We start from the raw sequence: 17821 nt of genomic DNA on the forward strand, positions 1-17821 counted from the left end.
AGCCAATCTGCAATCCATCTGACTGTGTAGGCATCAATGCCACAGTCGCCTAGTTTTTTAATGAGGATGGGGTGGGAGACGGTGTCAAAGGCCTTGCTGAAGTCTAGAAAGACTACGTCCACAGTGACACCTGCATCCATTGCCTTTGTGACCTGATCATAAAAGGCAATCAGGCTGGTCTGACACGACCTGCCCCTAATGAAGCTGTGCTGGTTGCCCTTGAGCATCATCCCTGAAGCCGGCCCATCACAGATGTGCTCCTTGAGGATCTTCTCAAACAGAATGCTAACCAATATTAAAAATTAACCCTGAAGTCACTACAGTTAACAAACATTAAAACAACTTTGCATTAAAAAAATCTGCAAATTATTTCCTCCTCTGCACTTCCAAGAGCAATCCTAATTCTACCCATTTATACTACCTTGTACAGTTGGCAAAATGCTGAGTAAGTTCCACTGCTAAGTTGAGTTGTATTCCATAGTTTAATTCAAATAATTAAAAAAAAAAAAAGGATGAAAGGTTTTTGGAGAGATCATATTTTCTATACATTATACTGGTTGCTCTCCTCTGGAATCACTTTGTTTAGACATACAGAGAAAGTGCATAAAACTGGACACATTGTAATTGAGAGCTCAAAAGCAATAAGTAGAGTGGAATTGGTTCTTGTGTCTTATTTATAATGCCCTTATCAATGCATCCACAAATATCCCCATTTTATTGTAGTATCAATTCTTAGTAAAATGCCCTGCAATTATTTATTTTCACATTTTTCAGCATAATTCCTTGATTCACATTGTTCAAATCAAGTTATTTTTACAACTGAAAAAGCCCCAAACAAAATCCCCATAGGAGATAAGCATATAAAGAGTGACAAAATACTAAGAAAAAAATCTTTAATGCACTTATTATTGATACAACACTTAGAAGCCCCAGTCAGACCAGAATTCCACTATGCTATGTGCTCTCAGCATAGAACAAAAAGACGGCCCCTGCCCCAAGGCCTATAGTCTAAGGCGGGATAACCAGGTGGAGACAGTTGGGTATAAGAAAACAATGAGATGACATTGATCAGCATTATAAAGTTGTACTCTTGGTCAAGGCCTAGTCATCAAATTTTTGCAGGCAACCTAGCAACGACTTTAGGAAAATAATGAATTATTTTTGCAGAGGTTTAGAGAGAGCACTTCAGGGAGCACAGAAATTTTTTACGATTTAGTAGGTGAGTGAAAGAGCTGACCCCAGAGTCCAAACAAAGAAGTTAGTCTACCTCATGTTTCTGAACAAAAACAAAAGATATGGTGGAAAGAGATTATGAAGGACTTTGAAAATTAAAGTACTTATGTTTGATGTGATATGAAAAAGAGAATGAGTGAGGTGGCACATGCACAACATAAATGATCTTTGCAGCATCATTCTGAATGGTTATCAGTAGTACAAGGCTACATTTGCCAAGGCAAGCAAAAAAAGAAGGCACAAATTGACGAGAGGCAGGGTGAGAGTTTTTGCTGTGTGATGGTTAGGGAACACTGTATTTTAGATGCTATATAAAAGGAATCTGCACAATTTAAAAACTAAACTGAGCATGAAGATGAAGTAAAAAGCCATTCCCAGGTTACAGGCTGAAGTGAAAGGCAGAACGGTCATCTTGTTCCAAGTGACTGAGAAAGGAAAATCACAGGGAATGCCTGTGGGAAACAGTTGGAGATCTGGCCATGCTGAATTCTAGGCGATGAAGAATCAATGAGATGTTGGAGACAGATCTATACTTTAGTAAGGACAAGAGATAGTTCTGGAGACGGATGCCAGCCCTCAGCACAGAGACGATACTTGAACTAGTATTTGCAGATGAGACTGCAAAAAACACAGTGCAGATGAAGACCGAAAGAGATAAACGAGTTAGCTCCATGAATCCCACCACCCAGCAAACTGGAGAATTCTTCAAAGAATACATTCAAAAGAACAATTAAAAGAATAGCAGAGTAAGCCAATCTAGTCACAGGTACTGCTGCCACATACCTTCCACAGAGCAAGAGCATGAATAGAAGCAGCAAATACTGTGAGAGCAAAGCTGTTAAAGATGATGGAGAATGGGAAATGAATAAGACAAGTAAAACAACAAGTCATCAGTACTGATGGCTGGGAAATCACTGAATGGCCACAAGATTTGGGTGTCAATTTATCACCAATGACCATTTTCAACAGAAAGCTTGATAACCTAACCTACTAGGTAACTCTTTCCTTCCCCACTGAAACTCCCAGCAGTCTGCCTGATAGTAATATTTTCAGGTCATACGTAATATAGTAGGTACAACAAAAATACCAACATACTTTAAAAATTAATCCACTTAAAATGGATCTGATGGGAAATGGGAAAAAGGGAACAGGAAGGGAAAATGCAGAGAAGCATAGGTACGACTGAAGAAGTTGCTGAATGGGGCAGGCAATCTAGTGATAGATGATGCTGAAAAGGCTGTAGCACTCAATGCCTTTTTTTACCTCTGTCTTCACCAGCAAGGTCATCTCCCAAACTATTTCACCTGAAAGTAGAGGTTTTTTGGGAGAAAGGTGGGAAGGGGAAGGGGAAGTGAGCAGCCAATAGTGGTGAAAAAAAAGTTAGGGACTATTTAGAAATGCTAGACATGTACAAGGCCATGGGGCCACATACAATGCACCTGATAGTGCTGAGGTAGTTGAATGATGCAATTGCAGAGCCACTGGTCATTACTGTTGAAAACATGTGGCAGTTGGAGAGGTAACTGATGATTGGAAAAGGGCAAATATATTGCCCATCTTTAAGAAAGGGAAGGAGGGAACTACAGATCGGTCAGCCTCACCTCAGTCTTTGAAAAAAACATGGAATAGGTCCTCAAAGCAATCTATTTCTAAGCACTTGGAGGAGAAGGTGATAAGGAACAGTCTTCTTGGATTCACCAAGGACAAGTCATGACTGACCAATCTGATTGCCTTCTATGACAAAATGACTGGCTTTGCGGATGCAGGGAGACCAGTGGGTTTGATATACCCTGACTTTACCAAGGCTTTTGATACAATTTCTCACAACATTCCTACAACCAAGGTAAGGAAGCATAGGTTGGAAAAAGTGACTTTAAGGTAGATAGAAAGCTGGCTGGATCATCAGGCTCAAAGGGTAGTATAATCAATGGTTTGATATCTAGTTTGATATCTAGTTGCAGCCAGTATCAAGTGGAGTGCCCCAGGGGTCACTTCTGGGGCTGGTTTTGTTCAATGTTTTCATCAATGAACTGGAAGATGAGATAGGATGCATACTCAGCAAATTTGTGGATGACACCAAGCTGCATAGAGCAGCAGACATGCTGGAGGGTAAGGGTAGGATTCAGACAGACCTAGGCAAATTGGAGGATTGGACCAAAAGAAATCTCATGAAGTTCAATAAGGACAACTGCAAAGTCCTGCACTTAGGATGGAACAATACTGTGTACTGATCTAGGATGGGGACCAACTGGCTAAGCAGCAGCTCTGCAGAAAAGGACCTGGGGGCTACAGTGGACAAGCAGATTCTGAACTAAGAGTCGGCGCTTGTTGCAAAGAAGGCTACCAGCATTAATAGGAATGTTGTCAGCAGAACAAGGGAAGTTATTCTTCGCCTCTGTTCAGCACTAGTGAGGCCACATCTGGAGTATTATGTCCAGTTTTGGACCTCCACTACAGAAAGCAGGTGGATAAATTAGAGAGAGTCCAGTAGAGGGCAACAAAAAAAAAGGGTTGGGGAACGTGGCTAAGGGAACTGGGCTTATTTAGTTTGTAGAAGAGAAGATTAAGGGGGGATTTAATAACAGCCTTCAACTACCTGAAGGGCAGTTCCAAAGAGGATGGAGCTAGACTGTTCTCAGCGGTGGCAGATGACATAAGGAGCAATGGTCTCAAGTTGCAGCAAGGGAAGTTTAGGTTAGATATTAGGAAGAATTTTCTTACTAGGAGGGTAGTAAGACACTGGAACAAGTTACCCAGAGAGGTGGTGGAATCTCCATCCCTGGAGGTTTTTAAGACCTGGTTAGACAAAGCTTTGGCTGGGATGATCCAGTTGGGGATGGTTCTGCTTTGAGCACGGGTTGGACTAGATGACCTCCTCAGATTTCTTTCAACCTTGATTTTCTATGATCGTAAGTGAAGAGATGAAAAGAGGGGAATGCAACCAAACAAACAGCAAAGGCAAAAGAAACATCAAAATAAGAGTTTCAGAGCTTATTGCAAGCATAAGTGGATGAAGATTCTTGCTCAAATTGTTTCTGTAGCTGCCTTTGTTGGCTTCAACCTGTAATTTTTTGCTCTGAACCCAGTACTGTTTGCCTACCCTGCATTATAAATACAGCACCGAACACAAGACATTATTACTTGTCTGGTGAACAATCTCAGGGTTGTTAAATGACACCTGTTCAATTATCTGTGCGCTTGGGTGTCATACCAAGTGGAAGCCAGTTACTGTGAAAATTTCAGCTCTAATGGAAGACAAAGTTCTTTGTGTGAATCTGATATGTTTTATTAGACCAACTGAAATAGTTGGAAAACAATTATTAAGCAAGCTTTCCGGTTCAAAAACCCTTCGTCAGGCTCTCTAATGGAAAACCCTTCATCAGGAGTCTAATGGAAAGAATTCAAGCAACAAGAAAAGTCTTGAAATATCTTCCCTTTTTATATGTAGACATTCAAAAACTAAAAGTAGTTTAAAAAATATTCTGACGTATATTTTGTAATTACCATCTCAACATGCTAACATGTGCAAAGAAACTGAATTATTTGAACCATTAGTTCTCCAAACCTTGTTTGGCTGAGGTTCTGCTTTTGGTTTGACCAGCTGAGTTCCAGGTGGTATCATTCCTTTTGGAGGATCTTTTACCTTCACTTCTAATCCAGCATCTGTAATCAAACAAAGGTTAATGGTAAAAGTTAAATATGAAAATTAAAACTGTTGTAAAGGCACATATTGCAAAGAGATGACTTAACTATTATTTCTGACCTGAGTATCTAATATGCTGTAAAATGGTGTCTTGCTCATTAATGCACAAAGTGTCTAACAGGGACCCAAAGCAGCATAAATGATACTAAGTTCATGAACTTCAGATGTGCTCAATCAGATGAATAAACCAAACAAAACAATTTTTATTCTTTATGAAGAGGAGAAATCTGTTCTGCTGAACAATATTAATCAGAGGCAAAGTGTTTTGGTGTCAGGTAGATATGTTGCACACAAACCTTTTCTGATGTGGGTAAGTATATCTTTAACAGGGGACAAGCGGTTCTGTTTTAACTCTGGAACGATCCAGCATCTAAGCACCTATTATAGCCCGAGGACATGACCTTTGTCTTGGGACAGCAGGTCAAGAAGCAATAGGACAGAAATGCAGTCTGACCTGGTTAAGTGCAAGGTCTTGGAATCAAGGTTGTCTGGATAATCAGGCTAATTTGAGACTGGTTCTCATGCATCTTTTTAACCCATGGAGTCAGGGAACTGAAGAGATATAATAGATCTTTCTACAGTGGCATCAGAAGGGGAACCTGAACTAAGACCAGCCCTGGAACAAAGAACTGGCACTTTGTTTGAAACCATGCTGCAAACAGGTCTTATCACTGGAAGGCCCTATCAAAAACAGGCAAAAGAATGGAATTCTTGATCTCCCACTCTTTGTAGGCAGACCAGACATGACTTAAATGGTCTGCTGTCACACTGCAAAGACTAGAGAGGTAAACAGCAAAGAAGGCAACTTGATGGCAGATAAACCAATACCATAACTGGAGTGCCTCCTTCTTGAATGAGAGGCTGGTGGGTATCTCCAAAATCTCACCAAAAGGGACAGGGGAAAAAATTAAACAACAAATGTCTTTTTGACAGGAAGAGGAAATAAGAGCCAAAGGAACAAAATGAGCATTGAAAAATACTGAGTACAACAAGTAAAGAAGCAAAGCAGAGAGTGTTTGAAAGATACTGAAGAACAGAATGTGTGATCTGCCCTTTCACTTAGTGGTGCTGGAGGGAGTCTCAGATTAGGGACCAGAATGTGCATTACTATAAGTACTGCTTTGGTTTCAAATCAAAGGTGGGGGGGAGGAATAAAAGGCTCCATGAGAGCTGAGGGGCTGAGTACATTCACAAATAAAAATGTGTGAATGTGAGCTTGAAGGAAGAATGCTTTCATACTCTGAATAAAACAAAAGAACTCCAGAAGAGGAAGGGACCTCACTGCTAGGGACAGACATTACATGAACTGGTTGAAGTGATCAGAAACTGGTTTAAACCTGAAACAGAACAGATGCTCAGTGCACACAAACCAGTTTTAGAATGGCTAAAATTGGTTTAAGTTAAACCTGGTTGAATGTAGTATCAGACTTAACTGATTTGGGTTAAACTGGTTTATGCAATGTTAGTCCCAGACCCCTTGCTGGTTTAAGTTAAATCAACCCAGCATATTCTCTGTGCTGGCAGGGCTCTCTGCTCCACAGCAGGGCTGGCCCCTCCCCTCTGCTCCTTGGCTGCAGCTCAGCAGAGACTTGCAGGCATAGCAGTGTTTACCTGTCTTCTCCCTGCTAAGCAGGGATTATTCCCTCTTCCCGTCTGCCTTATGCAGACATCTCAGCATTAGCTAGCAGATCACATGCTTGCTACAGTCCGTGCTGTGGGAGACGGTCAAGACAGACAGGCTTTTTGGAGCTCATCAACAGGTAGCTTAATGTCCTTCCTTGGAAAAGCTGTTTTAGACCAGCTCCCCCCTCCCTCCCCTCTGCCTTGCCAAGAGGTGCCTGTGTATTTGCTAGCAGACCACATGTTGGCTATGTTCCATGCTGAATCAGCAAGTAGAATCAACAGATAGCTGGCAATGTTTCTCTGTTTTTTTCTTAATGGGGTGATAAACATTAATCAATTCCCTGATGGGCTAATCAGAGCACCCTGCTGGGGCCTGGTCACATCCTCCTCAGCTCAGTGGTGTCCAAGGGAAGGAAGGGCTGCTTTAGCTGCCCCCAGCTTCTAGCCTGAGCCACTGCAGGTATGTGCCTGCATGTCTGGGATGTCTGTGCAGTTACAAAGTGATTTAATCTAACCAGGTTAGACTAATCTACAAAGATTGAATCAATTCAGGCTCAGGCTTTTTAAATGTTCCTAGCCTAGGGGGTCACAAATGGAGGATTATTTTTAAACCTACTGAACTTTTTCTTGAAAATCTCTGATGGAGAAAATTCCTTCAGTTCCCTAGGTGGTTCACAGCATCATCCTACAGTTCTTACAGTTAGGAAGTCATTCCTGAGATTTCATCTTTACAGTATTTTAAAACTATTACCCCTATTCTCACCTGCTAGAGAGAGAAAGACACCAATTTTCTCTTCTTGTCTAGAAAGCTTTTCAAGTATTTGAAAACTGCTCTCATGCCAAAACTTTTTCTCCACACTAAACACACTTTCCTCAAACTTTCCTCATACAACTTGATTTCCATCCCCTTTATAATCTTTGCCGTTTTCCTCTGGACTTCATCCTGTTCCTTTATGTCCTTATAATAGCTGCGTTCAAAACTAGAAAACTACATTCTAGCTGAAGCCCAACCTGTACTGAACATAGTACTATCACCTCCCATGCCTTACAAGCAATACTACCATTAATGCAGCTAGTTCCTCCAGAACTCTGAGATGAATTTCATCAGCTCATGTTGACTTAAATCAATTCAAGTTTGTCAAAAGTTCTCTGCTGCACTCTTAATTTATTATTTTCAGAATTCTCCAATTTTCTGTTTGCTTATATTGTTAGTCTCCATGTTACAGCTTTATTTTTTTTAATGAAAACTGAAGCAAAGTAGGCACTTGAGCAGTTCTGCCTACTGCATATTTTGGTTAGTAGCTCACCTCCTTGAGCAAAAGGCTCTTTTTCCCTTGTCTGCCTTTCCACCTGACACATTTAAAGAACCCTTTTTAAAATGCTTAATTTTAGCAAGAATGTCTAAATACAGACACTTTCTCTTCTCTTCCTCAAAACTTATATACTGTGTACATGCTTAGAATCATAGAAAATTAGGGTTCAAATGGAACTTAAAAGGTCAGCTAGTCCAACCCCTTCTTCAAAGCAGGACTATACCCAACTACATTATCCCAGCCAAGGCCTTGTCTAGCTGGGTCTTCCATGGATGGAAAGTCCACAACCTCTCCGGGTAACCTGTTCTAGTGTTTTACTACCCTTCTAGTGAGAAGGTTTTTCCTACTATCAAACCTAAACTTCCCTTGCTGCAACTTCAGACCATTCCTCCTTGTTCTGTAATCTGCTACCACTGAGAACATTCCAGCTCCACCCTCTTGGAAGGTGAAGGCTGCTATTAAATTCCCTTTTCAGTCTTCTCTTCTATAGACTACATAACCCCAGTTCCCTCAGTTTCTCCTCAGAAGTCATATGCGCCAGCCCCCTAACCATTTTCGTTACCCTCTACTGGACTCTCTCCAACTTGTCTACATTCTTTCTGTAGTGGGGGGCCCAAAACTAGACACAATACTCCAGATGTGCCCTCACCAGTGTTGAATACAGGGGAATAATCATGTCCCTTGATCTACTGGCAACACACCTAACAATGCAGCACAGTATGTCACTAGCCTTCCTGGCAACAAAGGCACATTGTTGGTTCATATTCAGCTTACTGTCCACTATAACCCCCAGGTTTTTTCTGCCATTACTAGACTGTTACTTAGTCAAGGATGAAGTGCACTAATCATTACTCTCATTTTCCTACATTCATATCTGGTTATATCCTTACATGGTTAGTCCTAAGAATGTACAATTTTTCAATTGTTTTCAATTTTTGATAATAGTGAGTAGTTTGTTCTATGGGTGGTGAGAAAAGAGACTGGATAACATGCTTTTGATCCAAGAGCTATAGGTAATTTTTGCTATGATATTACATTCACTTAAACCCTCAGAAAAATACTGTAGATAAATACCAACTGAACACTTGTTGCTGTTGTGTAAAAATAATGAAAACCAAATACCTATTTCAATGCCATCTATAGTAACATGAATAGTGTAGAGACCAACAGCTCCTGGAGTCCAATTAGCACAGTAAGTGCCATCATTGTTGACTCTAATCAACATGTTTTCACTGGGTCTAGAATAAATAAAACAATTTTGAAATAATTAACCAAACATCAGCCTCTTGAATCTTTTGAAATATACTGTTTTACTTATCTATTTTCCATTTTTATTCCACAGCATTCATACAATCCTTTTGTTGCCTTAAATTTGTCTTAACTATGTTAATCATCTCTGCAATAAATAAATGTGATCTCCCACTCAGACTGAATTCAGGTGAAGAATTCAAACAAGTAAAATGAGCATCCAACATTTTTATGCAAAATTCTCTTTAATTTTACGAAATATAAAAAGAAAACGTACATCTGAAGTTTTCTCATACAGCAAATGCTTTCCAGAATTTTGACACCTAAATCAACCAATCTGGAATATGTCTATTTTAGGGTTAAAACACACAGCTCTGACATCAATAAGATTTAATTAGTGACAGTTAAAGAAAATTCTGTGCAAGTTTTTGTTTGTTGTTGCTGTTCTTTGGAGGTTGGGGGGGGGGTTGTTGTTGGTTTGTTTGGGGTTTTTTTTACCTCTTAGGCGTCGGTGAGGCAAAGCGTAATTCTTCAAAAGAATAATTTTCATAAGCCTATGAAACAAAATACATAAATCACATTCTATAACAAAATCTTGCACTTGATCAATACTATTAATAGTTTTATTGTAAAAAAAAAAGTTTCTCAAATATAGAAATTGAATTGGTTGTGCAACATGAAGTGTTAACAGGGAAACCAATACAAAGTTGCGCACAATCTGTGAAGTGTTCATTTTGGGTGTACTTATTACTCATGTAAATTCAGGAATAATCCCTCTGACAAAAACTGGAATTATAGGGTTGGAACAGATCTCAAGCATCATCTAGTCCAGTCCCCAGATTCAGCTTTGCTTGTATTCCTGAATCTATTTGTGAAGACCCAGACTCTAGGGCTAATGCAGATCTATCTTCCTTTATAATCCTTAAGCCATCTGCAACCATTCATTTGAATGATTACAATATACTAGGTAGGAAACCCATCTATTAGAAGTTAGATGATGATTATCAGTTTATTTCACATAGGCTAAACAGCCATGAGAAGTTAACTTATTTTGGTTAAAGCCAAACCAGGGCAGAGATAAAAAGACTGTATCAATTCTATTCCCTTAAACTAGGGGATGGCAACCTAAGGCATTCGAACAGGATCAGTTCACAAAGGCATTGGATACAGTCCGCAGTTAGGGGCTTCAGTGGTGGGGGCCCTGCCACCAGTGCAGCTGAGCAGCTACTTGCTTAGCCTGTACTATGGCTGGTAGCTTTCCCTGCTCCACAACCAGGTGGTGGGGAGAAGCAGCAGCAGCAGCACGTGGGTCCTAGTGCCAGCTCATCTCAGACCTGATTTGATTCATTCTAGCCCACCAGGGAAAAATATTGCTGACCACTGCTCTAAACTGATCTCTCTTAAGCAAGGGAGTTCTTTCTAGGTTGCACGCACAGGTATTTAATAAAATGTCTACAATATAAAAATTGGAGACAGTTCTATGAAGCAGGAAAGAATGAAGTCTTTTGAACAATCCTTTAAAAAGTCATTATGAATTGCGTTAAAACTGGACAAACCTTTTGGCTTTGATTTTTTATTTAAAGACTGTGGGTATTAATTAACATGCTCTTTACTCATACATGCAAAACCTGTACTATTACAGTATTGATACAGCATAATTAAACATACTAACACATAATGTTATCCCTTATATGCCTTATGCTATAAAGCAGGCTATGACTACGTCCAGTTATGAATTCCATTATGTATTTATGGAGGAAACATTTCTCAACTCATCTACTTAATGATATTCTAGAAAGTCATCCTATATGAGAAAGGTGTTTGAGGCCTTGTTGAAGGGCTATTGCTCAGAGCCACCTTGACAGCAATGCGAGCTATGAATTTTGCATGATGTAGTACTGACTCATGACCCCAATAAAAAAAAACAAACCAAAACAAATACTTTATAATAACTGGCTCTTCAAGATGTGCTGTCCAGGTGTTCAAAGACTACTGAAGAATGAATCACAGCTACGCCAGAAGCAGCACTAGCTATTGATGCTCCATAGAGACTAATGGCCATGTTGCTGCTCTGTGAATTTCTGATGTGCTTGTTTCTTAAGGAAGAAGAGGAGGAGAATTTGATGAACAGAAATGTGCACTAGATAAAATGACCTCTCTCAAAATCAGCCAGGTTGTGAACGCTGTCCTTGATTTGCCACTCTTAGTAAGGACTTGGAGAAAACCCAAAGCTGCAGATAAACCAAAAACTACTACACAGTCTTGACAGTCATTCTGTCCTGTTTAGAAGCTGGGGCATGCTCTATGTATGTATGGAGACCAGGAACCTAGCATCTTGCAGGTCAAAAATGATAGGTCAATCCTAAGGATCTAGCACTGTAATTATGGGCTTAGGGATACTATTCTAAACTTGGATGTGGCACTGAGAACCTTCAAGTTTAGGAATTATATCACTATCCTCCTTTTTATTTGGGTGTCAGGAAATAGAAACAAAAATGTCTTCCCCTTGTACTAAGGTGGTGCTTCCATGTCTCCTATGTAGTTAGTTCCTTGCCAAAATAATTCCATGAAAAGGGACAGGAAAGCAGGGGTAGAACTAGCATGACCTGCATAGACCACCAGTAATATTTTAGATCCCAAATGTCTCCTGTTACCAGGTTCTATGCTCCATGACAGGAAGAATGGCCTTTTTCAAAATTTTCTTTTGCTCAACTTATTAGACACATAACTGTGTTAAAACTTTATGAAACAGGTAGGTCCTTTTAAAAGTATTTAATACATATGCTACTGATTAGAAGGTTATTCTGTCTGCACATAATAAATGTAATTCAAGCTATTACCACTGACACCTGAACAACTATTTAAGTTCTGAGCTATATTCTACATCTGTGAAGCTCATGTCTAATGAACACCGTTCTTTCCCTCCCCACTCATCTTACAAAATGCTATTTTATAAGTTCATTGGAAAATGGTAACTAATAACTGCATTGCTGGAATGACTAATTTACCTTCATCATTGTAATAGCAATATATCGAGCTTCTTTCACTATCATAGGTTCATAAGAAGCATCAAGTTTTGGTGAAGGGAGTCCTCCAAAGGTCATGTCAGTGACCGGGGAAGCAGCTGCTGCAGGACTTCCTGGTATCCTTTGGAGTTTTTTCACTTGTTCATGTTGCAAAGATGTTTTTTTCTGGGAAACAGGAATAGCCTTGACCTCCACCTACCAAAACGCAGTAAGAAGCGAAAAACTAATGAATAAGAAGTTTCATTTTCTCTTTTGCTTCCTTTTCCATTTCCCTATTCAAAATCTTGTTCCGCATTTCCCACTACTGCTTTTCTCAGATGCCTTTATTTCCTTTTCTACATACGCTTGGTATTTCACTGACTACTACTTCCATTTTTTTGTATTAAAAGTTCTAAGAGCCCTTATATAAAAAACCCATCTAAGTCTCAAAAGACTGTTTTACCCTTAGGCTTACTCTTACTCCCATCTCTCCTCATTTTAGGATCTGAAATTCTGGTAAGCACTATAACAAGATGATATTTTCATACGAATAGTAAGGATATTAATTTGGAATATAAATTTATTTTTTGTTGTTCAATCACTGACCCCACCTTGGCACATATTTTTTGTTCCACAAAAGATTTTGACAAAAAACACACACTGAAAGACAAGCCAAGGTGATTATAGTTTGTAAACAGTTACCTTCATATTTGGAACATGAACAACATCTCCATATTGATCTTTTGTCTGCACTGTAATAACAGTAGGCCAACCGCATCGGATGTCATCCTTATTTAGAATCAAAGATGTCTTTTGAGGATCAGCATACGAATCTGGCTGAAGCCATCTACAGCAAAGTTAACGTACAAACATTTAATGTTTAAAGTGTTTCCTATTCTTTTCAAATCACAAAGATTATCAACTCCTGTCCCTCTAACATTAAAACATTTACCTTAAATTGCAATTAAGGATATACAAATCGAACTCTGAAGCACTGTATTTATTTGAATCCAAGATGGCTTTGAATTCAAGATGTCCCCCCAAATTAAGTTTATACACGGAAAGTTATAAATTTCTTACTTTTCCAAGTGAAGAATCTAATTATTGGAGTGTCACCTTACACTGATCCCCCTCACCACTGTGGCAAGAAAAGTAGCAGTAGAAGGGCAAGCAGCTAGAAGGCAAGTGGCGGGAGGGGGAGGGGGAGGAGGAGGGCAGGCAGTCCAATATCAAGCCTTTGCCCTCCTGCACTTTGCTTCGTCCCTGTGCCATCCGCCCTACCCCGACCTGCACCGTGTCCCCACGTGCCTTTCTCCCCCTGGTGTCTGCCCCCCCTACTCACATATGCCTCACAATCCCACCTTGTCTTCCCCCAGCCACTTGCCCCTCTCCCTCTCCTCATGCTGCACTCCTGGATGGCTCTGTGGTAGGGTGCTGGTTGCTCCCTGGCTCAGCAGAAAGCCAGGAGCACTGCAAGATCCAGCACAAAGCCAGGGAGCAGCAGGGGAATCAGCTCAAGCCAAACAGCAGCAAGACCCAGCACTAATTCTTGTTCCACTCTCTGGCTGCATGCTGGGCCCTACTGTTCTCTGGCTTTGTGCTGATTCTCTATCCACTCTCTCGCTCCCTGCTGAACCAGAGAGCTACAGGAAAAGCAGTGCTAGATTTTCGGCTACTCTCTGGTTTGCGGTTGATTCTCCCACTGCTCCCTGGCTCAGCAAGCAGCCAGAGAACAGAAAGGGAATCAGTTAAAAGGGGAGCAGAACAGGACTTGGAGCTGCCTGCATGTACTCAATTCTTAGATAAGACTTCATTATCCCTGTGATGAATGGGAGAAAAAATACTAGTCTTAGAATCATATAAAATATGGTAGTTACAGATTTTTCTAAACATGCTTGTTATGGAGAAAAAAATCTAGGAGCAATTTAACAGCTTTCCTTTATGCTGATGCTAATACAATACAACCATAAAACTACAAAAGAAATTTTAAAATTTCAGTAACGTAATTAAAATCAAAGTCATGAGCAAACTAAAGTATTTGAAGTCTCTATTTTACTGCAGCTATAAAAAAAATATGAAAAATGAAGTTACAGGCCCACAAGTTACATTACCTTGCAAGCCGTCCACCACTTGATCCTGGTACACAGGTAATGAAATCCTCCAAAAAGGATTGTTCATTGCTTTGCATCTGCAGTGGAAGGTTCCCTTCAAGAGCTTCTATTATTGTTGGTGAATGAGACAGTGCTAAGCCTTTTCCAAGAATGCCCGAGTGAGATTTACACACCTTTTGGAATAAAAATTGAAAGTATTTTCAGCCAAATAAACATCTTAAATTTGACAGTTTTCCATTAAGTAACAATAGCAGACAGTCTCAGTCTTCATGAGAATGTGGAGATCATTGAGAAACTCTTCTCTTTTGCAGGAAATAGATGGTACTCCTCTCTCCATCTCCACTATCTTTTGTTCAGTCTGAGCAATTTTGATTCACGCAATCTCACAATACATGAACCTCAGGGACAGTACTTAAAAAAGGCAGGCCAGAAAAAGTGAAGTAGAATGTACTGAATACCCAGTAAATTAGCATCAGCGCTCCACCAGTACAGGCTTCCTCTGAATTAATATATATTTACCCCCTGGACAACTGATAAAAGCATAATTTCCTAGATACTCCTTGTTGACCCTGAACAATTTCTCTTATAGCCTCTTTTCCTGTTTTACCATGCTGAAAGCTGAGACAAATTCAAGGCCCTCCAAAGGATATATTGAACTATGGCACTAGTTATTCCTCAAGAAAATCTGGAAGGAACTGGGATTTCTGCTTTCGAAGTGAGAAGGTATAGATTGTTTTGATTCATCATCAGCTCTTTGTGCAGACAGAAAACAAAACCCATCTATCTGCACCAGTCAGTCACACTAAGGAGAAAAAAATACAAATATATTTACTAATAAATAATCTGTAACAGTTACAACTGTAGTACATGGCATTTTATCAACCTGGAGATCCATCCAGTGAGTTGGCGTGAAAGGTACAACAGTTTTTGTCACCAACAGCACACACAGGAGTGATCAGGCTACCATCACACCTGGCAATCTTTGACTCCCCAGCCTGAATAAGCAGGTAGCCATTTACAGTTGAAATCACAGCCTTTGGCACAAGTCTAGATAAGGCTAGAACTCATGCCTTGAGACCTACAGTAAGACATCTTAACCACTCTGCTACCACATCCCTAATCTGATCAATGCTAACATTAATTTGCACAAGAAAATATTTAAGCAGATACGTTTTTCTTTTTGTGGCCATCCTGATATGGATAGAGCTCATTTTCGTAATATCAGAAAAACAGTTCCTAATAAAAATTGCAAACAAACCCAGTTCCATTCTCAAAATATATTGGCTCACCTCATTTGCCATGTTTGAACGTAGCTTACCACTACACTAGAGAAGAATATCAAGGTCTGTGGGAGCAACTGTTCACCAGAGCACCCGAGAGGAAAACCAGGAGTAATGGCCACAAGCTCCTGGAAGATCAATTCAGGCTCAACATTAGGAAAAATTTTTCACAGTCAGGGTGCCCAGACTGTGGAACAACTTCCCTCCAGAGGTGGTGCAAATCGCCTACCATGGAAATCTTCAAGAGGAAACTAAAGTCACCTTGCTGGGGTCACCTGACCCCCAGTTATCTTTCCTGCTTGGTGCAGGGGGCTGGACCCGATGATCTTCCAAGGTCCCTTCCGGCCTTACAATCTATGAATATCTGTTCTGAGAACATTTATTCTGAGGGTTTAACATAAATATTAATACTGAACAAGATACAAACACTTCCATGAAATCATTCCAATTTTCTTCTAAACACCATAATAGCCAAGTCCTGGAAAGCCCCACTTTCTCCATCTTTTAATTAATGAGCATGCCCTTTTACCTTCCATGTAATAGTATATTAATTCAAATCATCTGGTAAGAAAGATTACTTCTTTTTACGAGTAAGACTCCAGTTCTTTCAAAAACCTAGAAATACAATTGGCTGGGAGTAGGACGGAGCTGTGGGTGGCTCGTACAGGGGGCGTGGGGTGGCTACCTGCCACTGCGTGGACCCCCCAGGGGAGTCATGGTAGGGCATGTAACCCTGTGGATTCGTGCATGGCACAAGGGTGCAGTGCCCACTGCAGGCTTGGAGCCAGGAGCTCTCTCTTCCCAGGAGGCTAGGGAGGGAGAGGGGGCAAGGCGGGGCAGGGAGAAGAGGCAGGGCTTTGAGCAGGCAGGTGGCGGCACCAGGAGGGGAGCCCACAGGGAATTTTGGGGTGGCTATAGCCCCCTAAGCCCCACCCCTGCTCAGGGCACTCTGCTTTTGGGGCAACCACAGGATGCGTGACCAGTGCAGGGCTCCCAAGGGAAAGGCAGCAGAGTGCCCCAAGCAGAGGTGGTGCTTGCGGGAGGTTGGGGGGCTATAGTCACCCCAAAATTCCCCATAGCCACCCCTCCCAGTGCTGCTGCAGCTGCCCACCCCAGGCCCACCGCTCAGAGCCCAGTCCCTCCACTGGAAAGCGGCTGGCACAGCCCCTGGCCCCGAGCACTCAGTGGGCAGTGCCCAAGTCCCATGCACAAGTTTGGGGGGGGGGGGCACATGCCCCCCATGCCTACCCCAGGGGTGCGTGCAGCAGTGGAGAGCCACCCCCACTCCCCGTACCCTCTGGACAAGCCACCTGCAGCTCTGTCCCCCTCCTAGCCCCAGGAACACATTCACCATTCTAGCTGCGAAGCACCTGTCCCTGTACCACTCCCTCCCTCACTGTGAGGGCCATGATCTGCCCCCTCTGTGCACCTTCCCTCCCCTGTGCCCCTTTCCCCCCACAGACTTATTTGAAAGACGCTGCTCTCCAAGTCTAGTTCTAAAAGAGCACTTTTAGAATTGTGCACATTCACACAGCATCTACTGGTGACATCAGCTACATTGGCTCAAAAAAGGTGATAGCTAATAATGTTAATCTTCCTTTTATTGGTGCTGACCGATATGCAACTGATATACTGGCGCACCTCTAATTTCATTGCAGGGTACTTCCACTTAATATAGAGATGACACTGAATCAGGAATACAAATGAATTAAATAGAAAGTAAATGGTAAATAAAGCTTTAGGGCCAATGCTGAAGTGCTACGGAGGGTGAACTCTGTAATTCTCTCTTAAAGAAGTGAAGATTCCAGTTAAAACAAATGAAAAAATACCTTCTAATATTAAAAACATTATTATACCTGCAATGCGGCCTCTTCCAGAATCTCAAGATCTTCTTCAAATTCATTACCTGCTGTCAAATAGAAATGCATATAGGTTAATATTGCACCTGAAATTAAATTCTAGTTCTACTTAATAATGAATTTTCTACTACATATTAGGACAGAACTTAAAAATTTAACCATATACCCAGCTTAACAGTGTGAAAACATTCCAAGGTTAAGAATCATTTTTAATAAAGTTAAAATTTTGTTTTTGGACAATATTTTATATATGCCGGGTTGCATAATTCAGGGTACAAGGAAATAAATGACACTTTACATAAGAAAAGTTCATTTAAATTTAGTTTCTCCAGAACAGTATGTTTGGTAAATCTGTAAGCATGGCTGAGTGCTCTCCTTTAAGGATTTTTACATGAAGTTCAAATTGCCTTCCAGTTGTCTTTTTTTTTTTTTTTTTTTTTTTTTAT

At 40.8% G+C, this 17821-nt stretch overlaps 1 protein-coding gene across 1 annotated transcript in view; it reads right to left on the reverse strand.

Moving 5' to 3' along the window:
• The window catches only part of MYCBP2 (MYC binding protein 2, E3 ubiquitin protein ligase), a 336755-nt gene that overhangs the window by 118187 nt on the left and 200747 nt on the right, over nucleotides 1-17821 (reverse strand). Inside the window, exons 44-50 of the mRNA XM_019523825.1 lie at nucleotides 17373-17422; nucleotides 14237-14409; nucleotides 12828-12972; nucleotides 12129-12341; nucleotides 9619-9674; nucleotides 8995-9110; nucleotides 4799-4896 (exon numbers count right to left, since the gene is read on the reverse strand). Coding sequence (XP_019379370.1) covers nucleotides 4799-4896; nucleotides 8995-9110; nucleotides 9619-9674; nucleotides 12129-12341; nucleotides 12828-12972; nucleotides 14237-14409; nucleotides 17373-17422 — 851 coding nt within the window. The remainder of the gene's footprint in view (nucleotides 1-4798; nucleotides 4897-8994; nucleotides 9111-9618; nucleotides 9675-12128; nucleotides 12342-12827; nucleotides 12973-14236; nucleotides 14410-17372; nucleotides 17423-17821) is intronic.

Source organism: Gavialis gangeticus, unplaced genomic scaffold (assembly GCF_001723915.1).
Source record: "Gavialis gangeticus isolate Ggan-Ray unplaced genomic scaffold, GavGan_comp1, whole genome shotgun sequence".
NCBI lineage: Eukaryota > Metazoa > Chordata > Crocodylia > Gavialidae > Gavialis > Gavialis gangeticus.